Source organism: Bison bison, unplaced genomic scaffold (assembly GCF_000754665.1).
Source record: "Bison bison bison isolate TAMUID 2011002044 unplaced genomic scaffold, Bison_UMD1.0 scf7180017864315, whole genome shotgun sequence".
NCBI classification, from domain to species: Eukaryota; Metazoa; Chordata; class Mammalia; order Artiodactyla; family Bovidae; genus Bison; species Bison bison.
The window spans coordinates 432,782-452,923 of record NW_011494887.1 but is presented as its reverse complement, the minus strand read 5'-3'; the positions used below and the strand labels follow the sequence as shown (position 1 = coordinate 452,923).

Here is a 20,142-nt window from a genome sequence, read left to right as displayed (position 1 = left end):
AGGCAATAGTTTCTCAAAAGGGCAACAGGAAAAAAAATCTACCTACCAGGATATTTTTCTTTTGGTTGGCAAATACCAAAGAACAAACTTCTCCATGAAAATCATCTACATTTCATGAAAAACCAGTGAAGGACTAACTAACCAGTCTCCCAAACTGCCAGCTGTTTTGCAATAAAGCAGCTTTATAGAGAAAAACCATCAGGTAACTTATTCACACTTGTTAGCCTCTACAGCTAAGGGTTTTTCTCTCTGCGGCGTTCACTCCGTTACCAGCCATGGGTTTTGTGTGTGTTTGTTAAATAAAAATTGTACCTTCCAGAGGGGATGAAGATTTGGACACAGGTTTTCTAACAGCTCCCTCTCAAAGTTTTACTGAAACTGCCCCACTCCAAAATAACAAGGCATTATGGATGTGAGTCCGCTCACATGCCAGAATCTCTATGGACCTTCTGATAGACAGAATGCTAGTTGGTCCACATAAAAGGCAGTCAGACAACTAATAAGGACCTGTGTAGCCTAGGGAACTCTTTACAATACCCTGTAATGACTTCTATGGGAGAAGAATCTAAAAAGGAATGATTTCATTTATATGTATAACTGATTCACTTTACTGCATGCCTGAAACTAGCACAACATTGTAAATCAACTATACTCCAATAAAAACTTTTTAAAAAGAGGCAGTCAGAGAAAACCAACTTTGAATTCTGCTTCCCAAAAAAGCAGAGTCAGAGGAAGTTCCTTCGCTAAACTACTTACACTAAATCCTCTGGAAGGTCAGTTCAGGTCGTGGGTCAGAAGGAGAGCCCGTGGCTTAAACACCTTTTGCTGCAGCTTACCAACAGAACTCGCAGTGGCTCTGCTGGGAGGCCCAGAGGCCAGGCAGTGCTGCAGCGGACAGCCTTACTGCTATCCCACACCATACTTACCGTTCTTTCCCTCTCTCTTCCTATTAAATGACTTCCCAACTTTATCACAATCAGCCCCAGAAATGCTCTTTATATTTTTTTAAAAAAGCAGTGTGAGTAATTTCAGTCACAGATGGCTGTTTCAGGCGAAGGCAGGAATGGCGAATGGACCAGCCCCTGCATGCCCTCCCTCTGGTGACTTGAAGAATGTTAACACCTGCTACCAACCGACCTCCTCAAAACCTACACAGAATTTCAGTTCTGCAGAAGCAGGTGCCTGAAAAATCAAACTGTGAACCCAGTCATGCAAATCAAAACCAGGCCTTGAGCCTAAAAAGATTCACATAGGAACTGAAAAAACTTTTAGGATTTTTTAAGGTTTTAAACTTTTAGGGTTCTCCCCGGTCCCCCACACCTAAAAGTCATCACAATTAGGCCACATTATGGTGAAGATGGTCAAAAGGTACCAACTTCTAGTTAAAGGTAAATAAGTCCTGGGGATATAATTTACAGCATGGTGACTCTATTTAACAATACTGTCTTGGGTATTTGAAAGTTTCCAAGAGGGTAGATCATACAAGTTCTCATCACCAGGAAAAAAAAAATTGTAACTTTGTGAGATGATTTAACCAACTTTATTTTGGTAATCATTTTGCAATATATATATATATATAATGTTGTATATCTGAAATTCCTAAATTATATGTCAATTATATCCCAATAAAACTAGAGAAAATAAACAAAATAACTAGGTCACATTAGAGAGGCTTTATTCTGTTTACTAATTTTGTTCCCTTTTGATTAGAATTTAGCAAGTGTTTCCTTCCTATGCCTCCCTGAAATTACCAGAAGAGAAAAATGGGATTTCCCTGGTAGCCCAGCAGTGAAGACTCCATGCTTCCAGTTCATAGGGCATAGGTTCAAACCCTGATCAGGGAACTAAGATCCCACATGCTGCATAGTGAAGCCAAAGAAAATTTTTTAATAATTTTTTTAAATTTAACAAAGAAAAACGGAGGACAGGAACCTATTACCTCCTAAGCAGAGGCCATGTACCAGGCTTGGAGACAGACACTTTGTTTACGTCATATCACTCATCCTCTGTCATGGCCTTGTGAAACAACCTCAGAAAGGTACCCAGGGTAGGCAGTGCCAGATCGTAAGCCCAGAATCATTCATCCATCCACTCAGCAAATAATTCACTGGATCCCTATGATATGTTTGCCAATGTTCTGGTAGCTTCTCAAGAGTGCATCTATGGAATGCCCTGAGTAGGGGCTGGAGCCCACAGAGCCCCTGGTGGCCTGAGGTGATCGGCCTCATCCATTACTTCAGGGACCCGGGTGCATAACATCATTCTCTTTTGGTGCCAAGTTGACACCACTGGGAAGCACTGAATAAACAATTTGGTCGGTGGTGATGAGGACTGTGAAGTCAGTGCTGACTACAAAATCCTTGTTTTTTCCTACCAACCCTCTGCCCCAGTGGTTGAGCAATCAGCAGACAACAGGACATTCAGAATCCACAACAGAAACAGGAAGAGCAGGAATAAGAAAGCTGAAAATTCATCATATTCAATCTGCTCAACCATCCACCTCTCAGCTGGGCCGAGCTTAATTTCAGTTTCCTCCTATAAGTCGAAAGGAAACACTGGGTTCCTTTTTATTTAAAACCCACCTCATGTTCCTAAGGTGTAAACACAGCTGAAACACCAAATTGTTTTTTTTTTTTTACTTCTCCTTCTCTGCCTTTCTTTCTCAACAAACATGAAAATGTGACAAAATGCATGTGTACATTAAGACCACCAGGATCACTGGCTCCTTCAGTTAGAACATGATGCCCTGGAACCCCAGGGGGTCAAGCTGGTCTCCATCTGGGTTTGGGCTTGACCTCCTCGGCCTCCTCAGCCCACAGTCTTAGGCCTAACAGCTGCTCCCAAATGTAGGTCATGGGCTGCAGGGGAACCCTGGAAGAAAACTCAAAAACCCAGAGCAGAACCAGAAAAACAACTCCTGGTACTGCCTGAGAAATGAATACCACCTCATGGTGGTATGAAGTTAAAAGTCCTAGCTACAAAGATTGCCTTCAGGTTCTATGGTTACAAAAAAATATAGTATTTCCCCCACTCAATCCCACCCTCCTTTCCAATGTCCAGCTCCTAAGCCACCTGTAAATGGAAGGGGGCAGAGGTTGGGGAGGGAGACACACCATATTTTAAGAGTTTAATTGTAGTCTCACTGACTCAATGGAGATGAGTTTGAGGAAACTCCGGGAGATAGTGAAGGACAGGGAAGCCTGGCGTGCTGCAGTTCATGGGGTCACAAACAGTAAGACATGACTGAGTGACTGAACAACAACAACTGAAATCTATATGTCTGCTCCTAAATTGTCTAAAATAAATTTTTATTCAAAAGAAACAAAAAACAGCCTACACACACTCTCAAAAATATAGGTTTGAGGCTCTTTGGACCAACCTGGCTTCTTGTTGGATTACAAAAGGAAGCTTGTCTGTGACTAATTTTAAAAAACAAAGTTAAAATCAAAAGCTGTCACAGGTAACCCTGGCTTATGGGAATCCACATTCCAAAAGTGTGTAATGGCGGGATGTTGATGCTGGGGTAGGTTGTGCGTGGTGTCAGGGAGTATATGGAAACAGTACTTTCTGCTGAATTTTGCTGTGAACCTAAAGTGTGTTACTCATTCAGTCATGTCCAACTCTTTGCGACCCCATGGACTGTAGCCCACCAGGCTCCTCTGTCCATGGGATTCTCCAGGGAAGAATACTGGAGTGGGTTGCCTTGCCCTCCTCCAGGGGATCTTCCCAGCCCAGGGATTGAACCTGGGCTCCCGCACTGCAGGCAGACTCTTTACCATCTGAGCCACTGGGGAAACCCATGAAACTTTTTATTTTTATGATTTACTTATCTATTTATCTGGCTGCAGGGGATCTCAGTTGCAGTACCCAGACTCTCTAACTGAGGTACATGGGCTTAGTGGCCCCATAGCATGTGGGATCTTAGTTCCTCAACCAGGGACCGAACCTGTGTCCCCTGCAAGGCGATTCTCAACCACTGGACCAGCAGGGAAGTCTGTGAACCTAAAGCTGTTCTAAAAAAGTTGTCTATTTTTTTTTAACTTTGACCCCGCTGCTTCCTCCCTGTGCAGTCAGGATACAGAATTCTTCTCTTTTTTTCTCTACCCTCTTCTTTCTTGGGCCAACTTCAGTCCTGGAGACAGAGTCCTCCTCTCATTCCTGTTCTACACCTCCTGGGGAGGTTTGAGGGCCTTGAAAATGACATCCTGGACACAGGGCAGCAGAGAGTAAAGGCAGCATTGAGCCACAGCACGCAGGGGGCATGGGGAGGACTGAAGGATGTCCCCCACCCAGAGTCCTCCTTGTAGGTCCTGAACCAACAGGCACTGCTTGGAGCTGCACGTTTTCTTTGAAGCAGCATCATTTATTTTAATGTCCCTTTCACTGGAAAGCCCTTGGGTTCATACATTTATTACAAAAACCACTTGTCCTCACCTTCCCCCTGTTACTATGTCATTAAAAGTGGGGCCAATTTGGTTTTTTTGTATTTTTCTACCATGTGAATAATGTTGATGTCTCTGTGATCAAACTCGTCTTTGGCAACTACTGGGTCCATGTGATACTTCGTCATTTGGAAGAATCAGCAGATATATAGAAAGGAAAATGCTCAAACTTCACAGGCAGTTGATAAATTTCAACTCTCTGAGTCCCTCGTGGCTGCAATGCAGGAGGCCTGGGTTCGATCCCTGGGTGGGGAGGATCCCCTGGAGAAGGGAATGGCAACACACTCTAGCATTCTTGCCTGAGAAATTCCATGGACTGGGGAGACTAGCGGGCTATGGTCCATGGGATTACCAAGAGTTGGATGAAGTGAAATGAAAGTTGCTCAGTCGTGTCCAACTCTTTGTGATCCAATGGACTGTTGTTCTCTAGGCCAGAATACTGGAGTGGGTAGCCTTTCCATTATCCCGGGGATGTTCCAAACCCGGGAATCAAACCCAGGTCTCCTGCAATGCATATGGATTCTTTACCAGCTGAACCACCAGGGAAGCCCAAGAGTTGGACATGACTGAGCAACTAATGTTGCAGTTGTTAACCCTCTTACACAGATATCACAAGTCCAGAAAACCCTCCTTCTACACACCCCAAAGCCTGAGATCCGTAGATGACAGATGCACAAAGGGACCCCAGCAAGAGAAAGATGTCAGGAATACAGGGATTCAGTCAGAAGAGAAGAATGAAGAGAGGACGTTCACAATACTGCACAGGCACCAGGACAGTCTCCAAGGCTAATTTTGAGGATGAAATTTACAAAAACAAAGGGAAAGAAAGAGGCACTGTTGTATAGATTATCCACCACATATATTTACTCCCAGCGCCCGCCCTTCGGCAGTGTCTGCTCTTGGCTGGCAGCACGGCCTCCACTCCATCGGCACAAAGCCACGGAGCCGCCCACAGGTATAGACCCCCGGGGCCTCAGCGACTCCAGACACAGTCCCACCCTGAGCTGACACCACACAGTGGTCCAGGGCTTGGCAGGCAGCTGAAGAGCACACAGTCCTTCTTTATCTTGACCACTCTGTAGCCACCCTCCCCTCTTTTGGATCCTGCGATGAGATTTTCCTGGATTTTCTCCACTTTTTCTGCTGATTCCTTCTGTGTTCCATCTGCAGATTTCTCTTCTTCTTCTGCTAACCCTCCCCAGGTCCCCAGGGCTGCGTTCTCAGCCCGGCTTTCCTACTCTTCACTCTCTCCCTGATCTCCCTGGACTACTGGCTTCACTTCTCCCCCATGAGACTCATAACACCCAAATGTGTATCACCAGACCTTTCTCTAGAACTCCAGACCCATGTTTCCAAACGCCGTTTAGATATCTCTCCTGAATGTTCCAACACATCGGATCGCCATGTCTAAAACTCAACTCATCATCTTCCCCACCAAACTTGTCCTTCCTCCACCAAGAGCGGCACCATCAACTCTGTCTGCTACATCAGAAAACAGGACGTTGGGACTTCCCTGGCAGTTCAGTGGTTGAGACTCTGAGCTTCCACTGCTGGGGACATGAGTTCAATCCCTGGTAGGGGAACTAAGCTCCAGAACGCTGTGCAGCACAACAAACAAAAAGCTAACAGGATGCCTCCCATATCCCGTCATGCCCCACAGCCACCAGGTCCCTACATCCAGCTCCTGACCTTCTCTTGCATCCGTTTGCTGCTCCCTATGGCGCAAGGCCCCCCTGTGCCCTGTCCTACTTTCAAGGATGACATAACCAGCCAGCAGATCATCTTGCTGCCACCAATTCTCCCCTCCAATCCATCCTTTATAACCACTAGGGTTTCCTTGCGAAGACACATTTCTTCCCCTCTTCTTTTTGTTAAAAGTCTTAAGAGCTTCCTACCCTGCAGCCCACAAAAGAATATCCAAATGGGTTAACAAAGCAGGCCAACTTTGTATGATCTTATCCTTATCTCCCAACACTCCCCACAGAACACCCTACCTGAAATGACAAAAAAACTACTTGAAATTCACAGAATCAGCTATGACATTTTATACAGTCCTACTCTGTACCTACTATTCCTATGGCCCAGAGAAGTCCTATTTATACTTCAGGACCCAATGCAAATATCATCTTTTTCATGAGAGGCTCTCCAACTCTTCATCTCCTTCAGATCTGTTACTGTACCCTGTGTGCTCCAGAAAGACTTTGAATACAGCTTTAAAGCATACACCAGATATTCAATGACTTACGATTTAATAACTTATTTACATATCTTCCTTTTCACTGGCTGGGAGAACCATGAGGCCAAGAATGCATACCCTCCTTGCCTAGAACACACAGGTTTAGAAAAGCAGTTCACTAAGTTCCTTTAGGAAGGACCAGCAATGAGAGATGTTTCCCCAGGATGTACAGACAGGAAGCAAAGGGAAGGAAGGAGTTAATGGCTGAACCTTTCAAATGCTATGACTGGTAACCTTGGATTTAAATTTCTGTTTATCACAATTGGCCGGTGAAAAAGCATTTTCATCACGAATCCTTGTTTCCTCCAAGTTTTCTAAAAACATAGCCCTATCAGTTTGAATCCTGCAGGCTCTTTCTCAGCCAAAAGGAATTTCCCTTTAAACAAAAACTATTCAAACATTTCCAAGCTATGAAATGTTATTTAAAAAAAAAAAAACAAGATTTTCCACTCAGACGACTAGAAAACTGTTTGTAGGGCTTTTTTTCCCCAGACTCCTCTTACTTGCCAAGAAGTCTGAAGAGGGTTTTGTGTGTGTGTGTGTGTTTCTGATGTTAAAAAAAAAATGTTCCTACCTCTGTGCCTCTCTGTTTTTCCATTCTTTATTTTGTCTGAATTTTACTGAGGCAAGGTTTTTAGGTCAGAAGACATAAGCTATGAAATGCAAAACTATATCCACCGAGTTACCCAAATGAAAGAAGCAATCAACTGAACTTTGTTGTTGGTGTTTTAAATCACCCATTTTTTTTAAAGATCAAGAGTGGGAGCATGATACTCAGTACAGAACAGTGGTGGAGTTAAAAGGAACCTCTGGGACCATAATACAAACGCTGCATTTTAGAGCAGCATATACCAAGGAGGAGGATGTGAAGTAACTTGTACTATAGTGAGTTTTACCAAAGAAAAACTCTCTTCCAAGATACTTCTAAGAAGAAGCAGGCATAGACGTTTGAGTAGCTCAGAGTAACCCATCTCAACTCTCTAAAAGCTCTTCAATAATGTCAATAAAATTTAGATAAATAAATGACACAAGAACAGAGCAACTCAAAGGCAGGCAATTCAACACAGGGCAACTGTAACTGGGCTCGACAGCAGCTACACACACCCAAGGGATCAATGGCACATGATCCAAGAGGTGATGTCTGACTTTCACATGGACCTTCCACTTAGTCCCAGAAAAAAATTAGACATACCACTGTGGAACACCACAAAGGGCTTCCCAAGCTGAAGAATAAGCACAAGCCCACCCCAACCTGCATCTAATGGGTGACACTGACTTGAGAAACAGCTGGGTCCCAGCGGTGACTTGTGAGCCTCTCATGGGTTTACCCTGCAGTAGAGCTGGGTCAGTAAACATCCCCTAAGATCACAGGGGTGCAGTGATCAGGGGGATCAAAGTGTTCCCAGCTCTTCTCAAAGTACCACATCAGGAAGATTCAAAAGTCATCCAGCCAGAGCTACTCAACAGTTCATGATGGCCCAGAAGAATCTTGGGTCATATTCCAAAGATCTCCCAGGTTCCATCCACTGACAACTAACAGATGTAAAGATCTGAGACCAGCTGTACTGAAGCTGATAGAGGAGCCCAAGAGAGCACAAAAGATCAAGTACCAAACACTCTCATTTAATAGATGGTTAGGCAGCCGGCAAAGGAGGAAACATGAAGCATTCCAGGTGTCACCAAAGCCAAAGCAAAAATGAGTTACAAGATGACCATGCGGTCAGCCAATACTGCCAAACATCTCCATGAAACCTTGCAGGTAGGGATGGAGCAAAGATTAGTGGATCGAGCAAAGAGAAGCTGGAGACCCCTGAGGCAGCAGTCGGAACCAGAACCTACAGGAGGCCGAAGTAAAAAGTGAGGAAGTGGAGGCTGCAGCTATTGTCTGAGAAAACCTGGCAGTAACAAGAGAGAAAAACTGAGCAGAGGAAGGAGGGGCAGTAGCATCTGGCAAACATGTGTTCAAGGCAGAGGCCTGTGTTTACAGCAGAAGGCAGAAACTGAGGAGGAGAGGAAATGAAAATGCGTGAGAGGGAATAATTACAGGTCCCTGAGCATCCTGAATGATGTCAGACTCCTGAGATGGGAACACCTCCTCCCCAGAAAAAAAGACATTTGACTTTGGGGAGAGGGTGAAAAAGTGTGCCTACTATGGGCCTGGCAGATACACGGGAAGAACCTGAGCCCCAAAGAGGAGAGGGAACTTGCCCATGGTCACCAGACACAGTGGCCCTGGATTCCAAATCTGCCTGGCTCAAAGGCCTATCTTTTCCACAATGCTGCCTTCAACTCTAGTGGAAACTGGGGCTGTTACACAATCACGCCCCCTCCCATCTTGTTCTCAAAACTAAATAAGAAAAGTTATTGACATCAAACTACCCAACTCACTTTCATATTAAGTTTTCAGACTTGCAGAGGCTTTAACAAGCATCCAGAGTTTTAAAAAAATACATTAACAGAAGAGACCAAGGCCACCGAGCTTCTCCAAGACTGCCTCCCTCTATGAAACAGTGTGTTAAACAAGTATTACACATCTCTGAGCATCGTGAACTTGGTGGTGGTGGTTGTTCAGTCACTAAGTCATGTCCCAATCTTTGTGATGTGACCCTGTGGACTGCAGCACGCCAGGCTTCCCTGTCCTTCACTCCTCACTACTGAGGCGTTTGCTCAAACTCATGTCCCTCGTGTCAGTGATGCCATCCAACCATCTCATCCTCTGCCGCCTCCTTCTCTTCTTGCCCTCAGTCTTTCCCAGCATCAGGGCCTTTTCCAATGGGCCGGCTCTTCACATTAGGTGGCCAAAGTACTAGAGCGTCAATTTCAGCATCAGTTCGGGAGCAGAGAAAAAACAGTCATGTCCCCTGCCTTCAAGGAACTTGTGTTACAGCTAAGCATCTCTCATTTTGGTTCAAGGCCTCAGATTCTTCCCAGATAAATGGGCCATCACCTCCTAAGTGCTTTATGAGTAACCCAGACACTTCCATTCAGGGAAAAAATGAGGTCACGTGGTACTTCACTTGGAAGAGCCGTGAAGGGCATGTGGTGAGCCACGTGGGGGGATATACTCAAGGCTGACACCAATAATGGATTTCACCATTTCCTTTCAGTCTTGCCTCTGCTGAGGTAGGGAATGTAAACACTACTCCTTCATTCATAAACTCACTCACTTGGGCAATTCAGACACAGTGCAGCCATAGGTCCTCAATCCTATCAAATGCCCATCCAAGGCCTTAGGCCATTTGTCCCAAGACAGTCCACAGAGAGCTCAGAGCTATGCCAGGCTGAGGCAGGCAGTTTAAGCTGCAAACAAGCACATTCTGACCTTATCCCTGTTTGAACAGCCATATGCAAGTGGAAAAAACAACTTCTTTAGAAAAACACATCCAGCTTTCTGCCTGCAGAGATGAGGTTACGTGGACCTAAAACAGAATAAGTCATTCTTGTCCTGCATGGTGATCGTGATCAAGGCTCAGCTAGTTACTTCCAGCCCTGATATTTAACCATGATACAACGAGTTCAGATAATATAGGTAATTCTACATGTCTTCATTTGTGAGTTGGAACACAGCAATACCCTCTCCATGACAGCCTTTGCATGCATTGCAGTTTAGTTGCTAAGTTGTATCCGACTCTTTCACAACTCAATGGACTATAGCCTACCAGGTTCCTCTGTCCATGAGATTTCCCAGGCAAGCGTACAAGAATGGGTTGTCATTTCCTTCTCCAAGGGATCTTTCTGACCCAGGGATCAAACGTGAGTCTCCTGCATTGGCAGGCACATTCTTTACCACTGAGCCACCTGGAAAACCCATGCATGCAGAGCAATTTCATTTTTAAATGTCTCAAAACTTCTTACATTTGCTAGCCCATCTTTATGAGAAAAACAACCATTGGCTAAAGGAACACACCTTTTCATGAAGGAAAGGTCTAGCAACTCAGACTATTTTAGCAATGATTGTTACACATGGTCATGCTGGTTGAGTCTAAACCAATCAGGTAAATCCCTTTCTAGCCATTGGGATTTAGAAATGATGATGTCACCCAATCCTTGATAATAAAGCTTAAAGAGAAATCAGCTGGTGGGCTTCTGAAAAGTTTCTTCCATCCTAAAAACGGACACAGGCAAGGCACTACCTCTCTTCTTCCTCTGGATATTGTCATCTTGAATACTTGAGACCCATATGGGTATGAGTTGCTTTCTGGTCCCCAACAACTTGAAGCTGGAACCTGGAGATGGAATCTAGGTTCACAGTGACACTGAGGAGCTCATGAATCAGCCAAACGTAGCTATAGTTTTAGGCGTATTGTAACAGAACATAATAATTCACTTATTATGTAGGAAATGGTGGCAGCTCAGCTGGTAAAGTATCCTCCTGCAATACAGGAGACCTGGGTTCGATCCCTGGGTTGAGAAGATCCCCTGGAGAAGGGAAAGCCTACCCACTCCAGTATTCCGGCCTGGAGAATTCCATGAACTGTATAGCCCATGGAGTCAGATTCAACCGAGCAACTTTCACTTTCACTTTCATTATGTAAGCAATCTGAATCAATTTTCAGTTGCTCACAGCTGCAAGCATTGTCCTTTAATTTGATTATTAATCTAGATGCAAGGCCTAATTTCTCCTGCCAGAGCAACTTCACATCAGAGTTCGAGAGAAGATTATCACTCAGGGATCTCTCAAGAAAGACAAGTACAAAACTCATCATTGCCCTCTCATCTTCCAGAACCGTGTCCAAACCCACCTTCCCCCAACCCATGTCAACCCCATGAGAACAACTTTGTAGGAAATAATATAATTGAGTCAAAGACTTTTCACCATGTCAATGAAAATTCTTTAAATCATCACTAAATCAGTAATACAATGCAAGGCTGCCTTGGGGAGGGAATTCCCCAAATACTTCTCCCCACCACCACTACCTGGTTATTGCCTTGGGTTCTGCATTTAGAGATTCACCCTTTTAATCTGAAATAATTATTGTTAAATATAAATGCCCACTTAGAGGGTCATGTGTTAAGTATTATAAATATTAATATTTTTAGTGTTAAGCTTATCAAATCTTTCCTGGGAGCAAAATTAAAGAGAAGGGGCTGAAAAGGGAACACCATTACAGCAAGCACTTGGGGTCCAAGAAGTGAGGGAAACACAAAAGGAGTGAAGGTGAAGAAAGGTGACTTAGGGCCTCCAAGACATAATCTACTGACTTCACAATTCTGTCTCCTACTGGAATTCATTACCTTTATTCAGCTGGTGGAGGTCATGTAACCAGAAGTAATGACTTCTCACTCATGAGGACCCAAAGTCTCACACAGAATCTGGCCAGGGACCAACAGCTGGAGATGAACATCACAGCAAAAGCTCCCGTATCCCACTGGAGCCCTATCAAGTCTCTGGGCCACCAAAAGGAAGGGGAAAGCACCAGCCTCTCAGATCAGCATCTGCCTTCCAGCAGTCACTGTGGCTGTGGAAGCCCGATGGCCTCACATTCTCACCCCAGGCAGAAGGACCCTCCTCTTAACTCACTCCCCACCTACCACCCTCTGGGCTCAGTCTTTCTTTTATTGGATTATAATTGTTTACAACGTTGAATTAGTTTCTGTTGTACAACAAAGTGAATTAGCTGTATCACAATAGCCAGGTCATAGAAGCAAGGTAGATGGCCATCGACAGATGAATGAATAAAGAAGATGTGGTACACATATCTGATGGGCTCAGTCATTTAACTTTAAGAACCAACTGGATATAAAATTTAAGCAGTATAACCACTAAATAATTCTACAAAGGACTGGATTTACACAAATTTAGCATTTAAAATGAGCAGAACTAAAGTAGGAGGTTGGAATTAACAGATACACACTACTATAAATAAATCAGTAGTGTGTATCTACTTATAGCATGGGAAACTATACTCAGTATTTTGTAATAACCTATAAGAAAAAAGAATCTGAAAAAAGAAAAAAATTATATATGTATATAAATAAATCTCTGTGCTGTATACCTGAAACTAACACAACATTGTAAATCGACTATTTTGTTGTAGTTGTTTAGGCAGTAAGCTGCATCTGACTCTGTGACCCAATGGATCCGAGCCTTCCAGGCTGCTTTGTCCATGGAATTCTCCAGGCAAGAATACTGGAGTGGGTTGCCATGCCCTTCTCCGGGGGATCATCCCAATCCACTGATTGATCTCGCGAGTCTTGCATTGGCAAGCAGATTCTTTACCACTGAGCCACCAGGGAAGCTCAGAAATATCTCAGTAAGATAAAATAAAATACCAAGCAGAACCTCTGTCATTATCTTTGCAAACACTTGGTAGTTCCAACTGTATACCTTTAAAAAAAAATTCATTGTAAACATTGATAAAATCCCTGTTTTTCAGATCGCTAAACTGAGCCATAAGAAGATACCAGGAGCATGAAGTATCATTCACAAATCCACTGCTAATCTTCCAGCCTCAAAGCCCTTCTTCCCCCGAGCACTCCTGCTTCCTCTATTCAGTACCCAAGGCCTCCCCGGACTCTGCTGGTGTTAAGCGAGCATCAGATCCCCAGCCCTACAAGGAAATGGAGGCTAAAATCACCTCTAGTCCAGTTTTCTGTGGTGCCTTTATGTTGTCATTATTCAATCCCTAAATACTTTCAGGAGGTAAAAACTTGAACAGTACGAAAAGAACGGTGTGAAAACAACTCCCTCTCTCTCCCTCCCTCTCTTGACCTCTAGTCTCTCAAGTCACCTTACTAGAAAATTATTAATTATGTTTCTTAAGCTTCCTCCCAGATATTGTTGTTGCTATTCAGTTGCTAAGTCATGTCCAACTCTTTTCGACCCCACGAACTGCAGCATGCCAGGCTTTCCTGTCCTTCACTATCTCCCGGAGTTTGCTCCAGCTCATGTCCATTGAGTCGGTGATGCCATCCAACCATCTCATCCTCTGTCACCCACTTCTCCTTCTGCCCTCAATCTTTCCCAACATCAGCATCTTTTCCAATGAGTCAGCTCTGCATCAGGTGGTCAAAATATTGAAGCTTCAGCATCAGTCCTTCCAATGAATAGTCAGGGCTGATCTCCTTTAGGATTGACTGGTTTGATCTCCGTGCTGTCCAAGGGACTATATCCCAGATTTAGTCGGTGCATATAATAATATACACAGATAAGATTTATAGACTGTTTTGCTCTTTAAATTGCAAAATCCCACAGTAAATTCCCAGAAGTGTAATCTGCACAGAATCTTAGAGGAAACACAACATCAACATTAGAAATGTCCAATACTCCGGCAGGCTGAGGGGAATTTGACAAGGTGTCTTACAATGATTTGAAAATACACACTCCTCATTTTCATAGCTGCCATCTTTTATGAAATCACTTTTAGCCTGTATCCAAAAGAAGTACTCACTGATTTAAAATTATATCTCATCATCTGTACGGGAACTAATCTGTAAGCTTCAAGAGGAACTGCAAGGCCCTAATAATTCAGGATCTAATGAGCAATTCCAAATTCAGTCTGTCTATGCACGCCTTTCATTGCGCCTGATGGTTCAGAGAAGGTGCCTGGGAGATGTGACAATCCCAGCCTCCGGCAACTTCTATGTTTTGAAAATCAGGTAGGTGACAGTTTTGCCAAACAGACAGCAGCAATCATGCATGTAGTAGATAAATCCCTATTTAGAGCAAAAGAGTAATCACGCTAAGAAGGGCTGGTGGCTGCACTGCCACCTTGGTTAAATATTAGCTGCTTTCAGACTCAGCAATTTCTGACTCCCCAAATATCCTTTCCCATTCCCTGACTCAGTTCCTTTTAAGTCTAGATCCTTCATTCATATAACACAGTGGGCAAGAGTTTGGGCACTAGAGGCAGGCAGACTTGAGTTTAAATGACCTTTACCAATTTGCTTAAACTCATTAAGCCACAGTTTTTTAATCCATAAAACAACTCCTTCATTAGAACATTGAAAGTTTTTTTTTGTTTGTTTTGTTTTTTGCCACAACGCAGGGCGTGCAGGATCTGAGTTCCCAGTCCAGGGATCAAACCCATGCCCCTGCAGTGGAAGCAGGAATTCTTAACGACTGGACTGACAGGGAAGTTCCATTGAGATATCATTTTTGTAAAGCACTAAGTACAATGCCTTTCATCAGAACTAGCTACACAATCTATGGGACCTGATACAAAATCCAAATGTGGAGCCCCTTGTTCAAAGATGATTAAGGATTTCAAGATGGTGACAGCATAGCATCAGATTGCGGGGCCCTGTGGGACTGCACAGGTGGCAGGCCTATGAAGCTAGCCCTCCCTTTCAGATGATAAATATTCAATAGATGGTAACTACATTACCTTACCGATTTTCCTCCCTGCAGGCTCTCCACTCCCTATGTGATGCCTAATTTACTCAACTTGGAAAGTTTCAGTGGGCCTTTCCAAAAACAGGCACTTTGCCTGGAGTAACCTGCATTTACAAGGAAAAAACTGACCCAAATGGGGGGATCTAAAACAGAAAGTGATGTTACCATAAGCTCATGCCAGATGCACTCCCACCTGAGCGCCTTTGCTCTGGTTTTTCAACCTGCTGAGATCCTTCTCTCCTCCTTCAAGCCTCTGTTCAGATCCACTTTGTATGGGAGGCTTATTCTGATCACTCAATTCACTCTATCCCCCTTACCTTACTCTCTATTCCCCTTACACTCTATCCCCCTTACCTCACTCTCATTTTACTTTTACCATAGTACTTTATTGTCCGGCATACCATATCTCTTACTTCTTATGCTTATTGTTTCATTGTTTATCTTTCCTTGAACACACACACAGAGTGTAAGTTTCTCAAGGTCAAGCATTTTGAGGTTTTTTTGTTCACTGATATACCCCAGCTGCTTGAGGGCAAGAGGAGAAGGGGGTGACAGAGGTTGAGATGGTAGGATGGCATCACCGATTCAATGGACTCGAGTTTGAGCAAACTCTGGAGATAGTGAAGGACAGGGAAGCCAGGTGTGCCACAGTCCATGGGGTCGCAAAGACTCCAAGATGACTATCAAGTGAACAACAACAACTGCTTAGAGCAGTGTTTTGCACACAGAAGCTACTCAACAGCCATTCACTGCAAGAACAAATAAATCTTTGAGTGGATGCATAATCAGGCCACCCTTTTTCCACTTGGAGGTCAGGCCATTTCACATTATGGACAAATGGCAATAATAACCAGCTCTGCAACTGGACACTCAACAGAGTTCAAGAGACAGATGGGAAAGTTATCTATTTTCAAATCTCTGCCAAACTCCCCTTAGTTTAGAAGGAATATAATCCAGTCGTCTGTGCTACTAAACCTCATCTTTCAACACTAATTCATATACTCAGTTTCTGGGTCATGACTTGCAACAATGACAAGTGGTATTTTATGAGAGCTGCCCAGAAGAGAGACAAGTCCCTAAGTGGCAGACATAAAAAATAATTGGAAAAAAAAATCAAATTAGAAGAAAAATAATCACCCGTCACTGCTTCATCACAATGAGAAAAACTAAGCCCTTACTACCAAGAGAAAGGTAAGGTCTTTACTCCTTAAACTGTTCATAAAGATGTGAGAGCCAGCCTGAGCAGTCTACCTGGAGTTAATGCCACAGTCACAGGTAGCATCTCAAACCCTGAGATCTCACAAATGCAAGTCCTGAGGCCCTAAGAAGGGAATGCGGACCCTGTGCATAAATTATCCCACCAGCTAAAAGACAACCCAAAGCATTACAGCTGCTGGATGAGACATTTTCACAGTATTCACCAGGACAAAAGAACAGAGCCGCCCCTCGCACATGGTTAAAGTGTGGCCCACGTCAGGAGAAACATCTGGAGATATTATCAGAAGATATTTGAGAGCCAATGTGCTCTCAGTTCTGTCCTGGCAACAGGAAGCACATCTGGGCCCCCAGTCCAAACGCAGCCTACATGGTCTCCTCAGGACAGGCTGGTCGAGCACAGCCCAAAAGATCATACCACACATCTGGCTTTTGACCCAGCATGGGCTTCCACTCCCTCTCATTCCGCCCTCCGCCTGTTTTCAACAAGCCATTCTCAGCCACCACAAACGCTTTGGTGGGAATCACAGGGAGGCCCTCCTCCCTTTTCCCAAAATAACGTCAGCCAGAGGCCAAGGCCAGAGAGGTGGAGCCTGCAGGCCATTTTGCAAGTTTCAAATATCCTGGCACTGACCCCACTAAAAGAATCATAAAGGGAAAACAGCCAAGCTTCTCATTTTATTAGTGTTTCTCCCTCTCTCTCTCTCAACATAAACTCTGCATTTGTAAAAAGAAAAAAGAAACAGAGAGATCTCACAATAAAGTCACAGTCTCAGTGCTGGCTGTTGTAAACAAAATTTCATGTTGCAAATTTAATACTAAACACTTAGTTGAAATTGAAAACTTTTAAAGAAATGTGTGTGCTCTATGAGAGTTTAATGCCCAAAAGGGTCGCTGGGGCATAAGGCTGAGCAAGAAACTGGTGAGCTGTCCCACCTTCCCCAAACCCTTTCCGAAATGTGCACTCAGATTTTCCATACCCCTTTGCTGATCTTTCCTCTGAAGAAGGAGGAAGCAGACTTCTTGGCTGCATGGTTAGAAGAGTCAAATAAAGTAGTCTTTCTCCTAAAAGGAAGGCCTTTTTTCAAAACACACACACATACACAGAGGTATATTTCTTAAAATACAAATTAAAAAGTAAAGAAGAGAGGGAGAGAATATGACGGCGAAGGAAAGAAACTGCTTTGTTTTGTCCAGTTTTTTAAAAGCATCCCACAAAAATCAGTAGCAAACGAAACAGATTATCAAACCATCTACCTCCTCTCCAGCTTTATGGAGCAATAGGAAATGAAATAGCAGATGTGAAAAGCCCTTGGAGAAGAGTATAAGTTGCTAAAGGAATACAAAGGGTCGTTACTGTTATCAAAAATTTAAAAGGGCCAGCGGCTTTCAGCTAGAAAAACCACACCTCTCCCCAGATTGCTCCATTCTGGGCAGGCTCTTCCCCAAATACTCCCTTCCCAGTTCCCGGTCCCGAGCTGTTCCTTTGATGACAATTACCCTTCTCCAGCCGCCCCTTCCCCTGCCCACCGAGTCCTCACCGTGTGGTACATGAGAGCCTCGGTCTCCCCGGGCTCTGACAGCTCGCTCAGCTTGCGGTCCCACTGCAGGACGCTCTGCTCCCCGCTCTCCAGCACCTCCATGGTGGTCCGAGGCGCGCTGGGCCGAGGATGCTGAGCGCAGGAGGGGAGCGGACTGGGCGGCCTCGGTGGGCGAGATCCGCCTCCGCGTGAGGGTATGTGCCTGTGTGTGTGCCCGTGTGTGCGTGCGTATGCGTGTAGCTTATGCACTTAGGAAGCAAACCGTTCGCTCCTCTGCCTCAGAGAGAACTGCCAAGGGTCCAGTGTCCTCGGAGACCTGAGAATCTCCTAAGGAAACAGACTGTCCAGAGATCAGATCGTAGGCTGAGGAGAATAAACCAGAGTGTGCCTCCAAAATAAAGGCAGGAGATCAATCCTCATCCCAAGAAAAGCCCCTCTCAATAAGCCCACTCTCCGCTACTGCTCCAGACTCAAAACTTTGAGACTCCCCAGGGCTCCTCAGCTCTGCTCCAGGACGCAGCTAAGATTCCGCCTCCGTCCAGGGCGGGGACCAATCGGATGCTCACCTCGCCGCCCTATCCAATCAAAAGTCTTGCTCTCCGCCCAAAGGCGGGGACTGCGGGAAGTCCCCGCCCATGCCTTGGAATGTGGGCAGGCAGCGCCTTTGACGTCACCGGGGAACTACTCTGGCTGAAGTGCCGCTTGCAGCCACGGTCTGCTGCAGCAGACAAATGGAGAGCTTGGATCCAGGAGTGAAGGACTGGGGGAACAACCAATGAGAAAGGAGAGCCTGGGAGGAACAGCCAATCAGATAGCGACAAGAATACATTTTATAAGAGGGAGGGTGCGCTCAGTCTCCTGAGAAAGTCAGAGAAATTAGGGCACGCGTCTGGAAGGTAGCGGTGCTGTGAGCGCGGATTTAAATTCTGTCTTAAGTATTTTCAAGTAGATTAGCTTATTTAACTCTTTCAGAACATTTTAAAAATAAGTCACACGTTGCACACAAATATAAATATTCTCTAGTGCATGAATTTATGTTAGCATATATCTGGCAAATTGTAATTGCTCATGCTTCTCCCATTTTTTTCTCCCACTTTCTGTTAGGCTCTTCTGTCGTGTTTTTTATGGGCCTTTATTTTATTTTTTCTTTTATTTACCCAACATACATTATTGAGGAGAGCCAACGGCTTTCTTTTCCAGGAGATAGAAGTCTTAATGGAAGTGACAGGCAGTAAACAAACAAACACATGTCAGAAAGTGGTAACTGCTATAAAGAAAAACAAAACCAAAGTAAGCGAATGATATTTTAGGTAGTAGTCGGGAAAGTTCTTTCTATGTAGGTGAGGTTTGAGAACAGACCTGAATGAAGTGAAGTTAGGGGAGAAGCTGCTGTTACTGACAGGCAAGGAAACACATGTGGTTGCAGTTTGAGGTGCCAAGCACTGAGTGAGGGGAGAGGGGGCCTCAGAGATGGGCGGGGCCCAGACCAACAGGCCTAGTTTAGGAAAGAAAAATCCTCTTCTAAAATATTTTCCCCCAACATTGTGATTTTTCTTCCTCCTTTCAGACTCCTCCTTTTAAAGAAACAAAGTGCTTGCATATATAGTTTGCTCATTTTAAATATAAGGGAGTCTTTGCAAATTGTCCCTGAAAGTTCCTTACACTGACACATTCCAGTGTGGACATTTGTCACCTTCATAAGTATTTTTTGATAGATCAGTTCAGTTCAGTCGCTCAGTCGTGTCCAACTCTTTGCGACCCCATGAATCCCAGCACGCCAGGCCTCCCTGTCTATCACCAACTCCCAGAGTTCACTCAGACTCACGTCCATCGAGTCAGTGATGCCATCCAGCCATCTCATCCTCTGTCGTCCCCTTTTCCTCTTGCCCCCAATCCCTCCCAGCATCAGAGTCTTTTCCAATGAGTCAACTCTTCGCATGAGGTGGCCAAAGTACTGGAGCTTCAGCTTTAGCATCATTCCTTCCAAAGAAATCCCAGGGCTGATCTCCTTCAGAATGGACTGGTTGGATCTCCTTGCAGTCCAAGGGACTCTCAAGAGTCTTCTCCAACACCACAGTTCAAAAGCATCAATTTATTGGCGCTCAGCCTTCTTCACAGTCCAACTCTCACATCCATACATGACCACAGGAAAAACCATAGCCTTGACTAGATGAACCTTTGTTGGCAAAGTAATGTCTCTGCTTTTCAATATGCTATCTAGGTTGGTCATAACTTTCCTTCCAAGGAGTAACTGTCTGTTAATTTCATGGCTGCAGTCACCATCTGCAGTGATTTTGGAGCCCAGAAAAATAAAGTCTGACACTGTTTCCACTGTTTCCCCATCTATTTCCCATGAAGTGATGGGACCGGATG

The 20,142-nt window shown here is 44.5% G+C and overlaps 1 protein-coding gene across 1 annotated transcript in view; it reads right to left on the bottom strand.

The window, feature by feature from the left end:
• Window positions 1–18,299, bottom strand: part of CREB3L2 (cAMP responsive element binding protein 3-like 2) — a 130,850-nt gene extending 112,551 nt beyond the window's left edge. Inside the window, exon 1 of the mRNA XM_010852773.1 lies at window positions 17,770–18,299. Within this exon, the coding sequence (XP_010851075.1) occupies window positions 17,770–17,871 (102 nt within the window). The 5' untranslated portion in view covers window positions 17,872–18,299. The remainder of the gene's footprint in view (window positions 1–17,769) is intronic.
• Window positions 18,300–20,142: the final 1,843 nt, after the last annotated feature.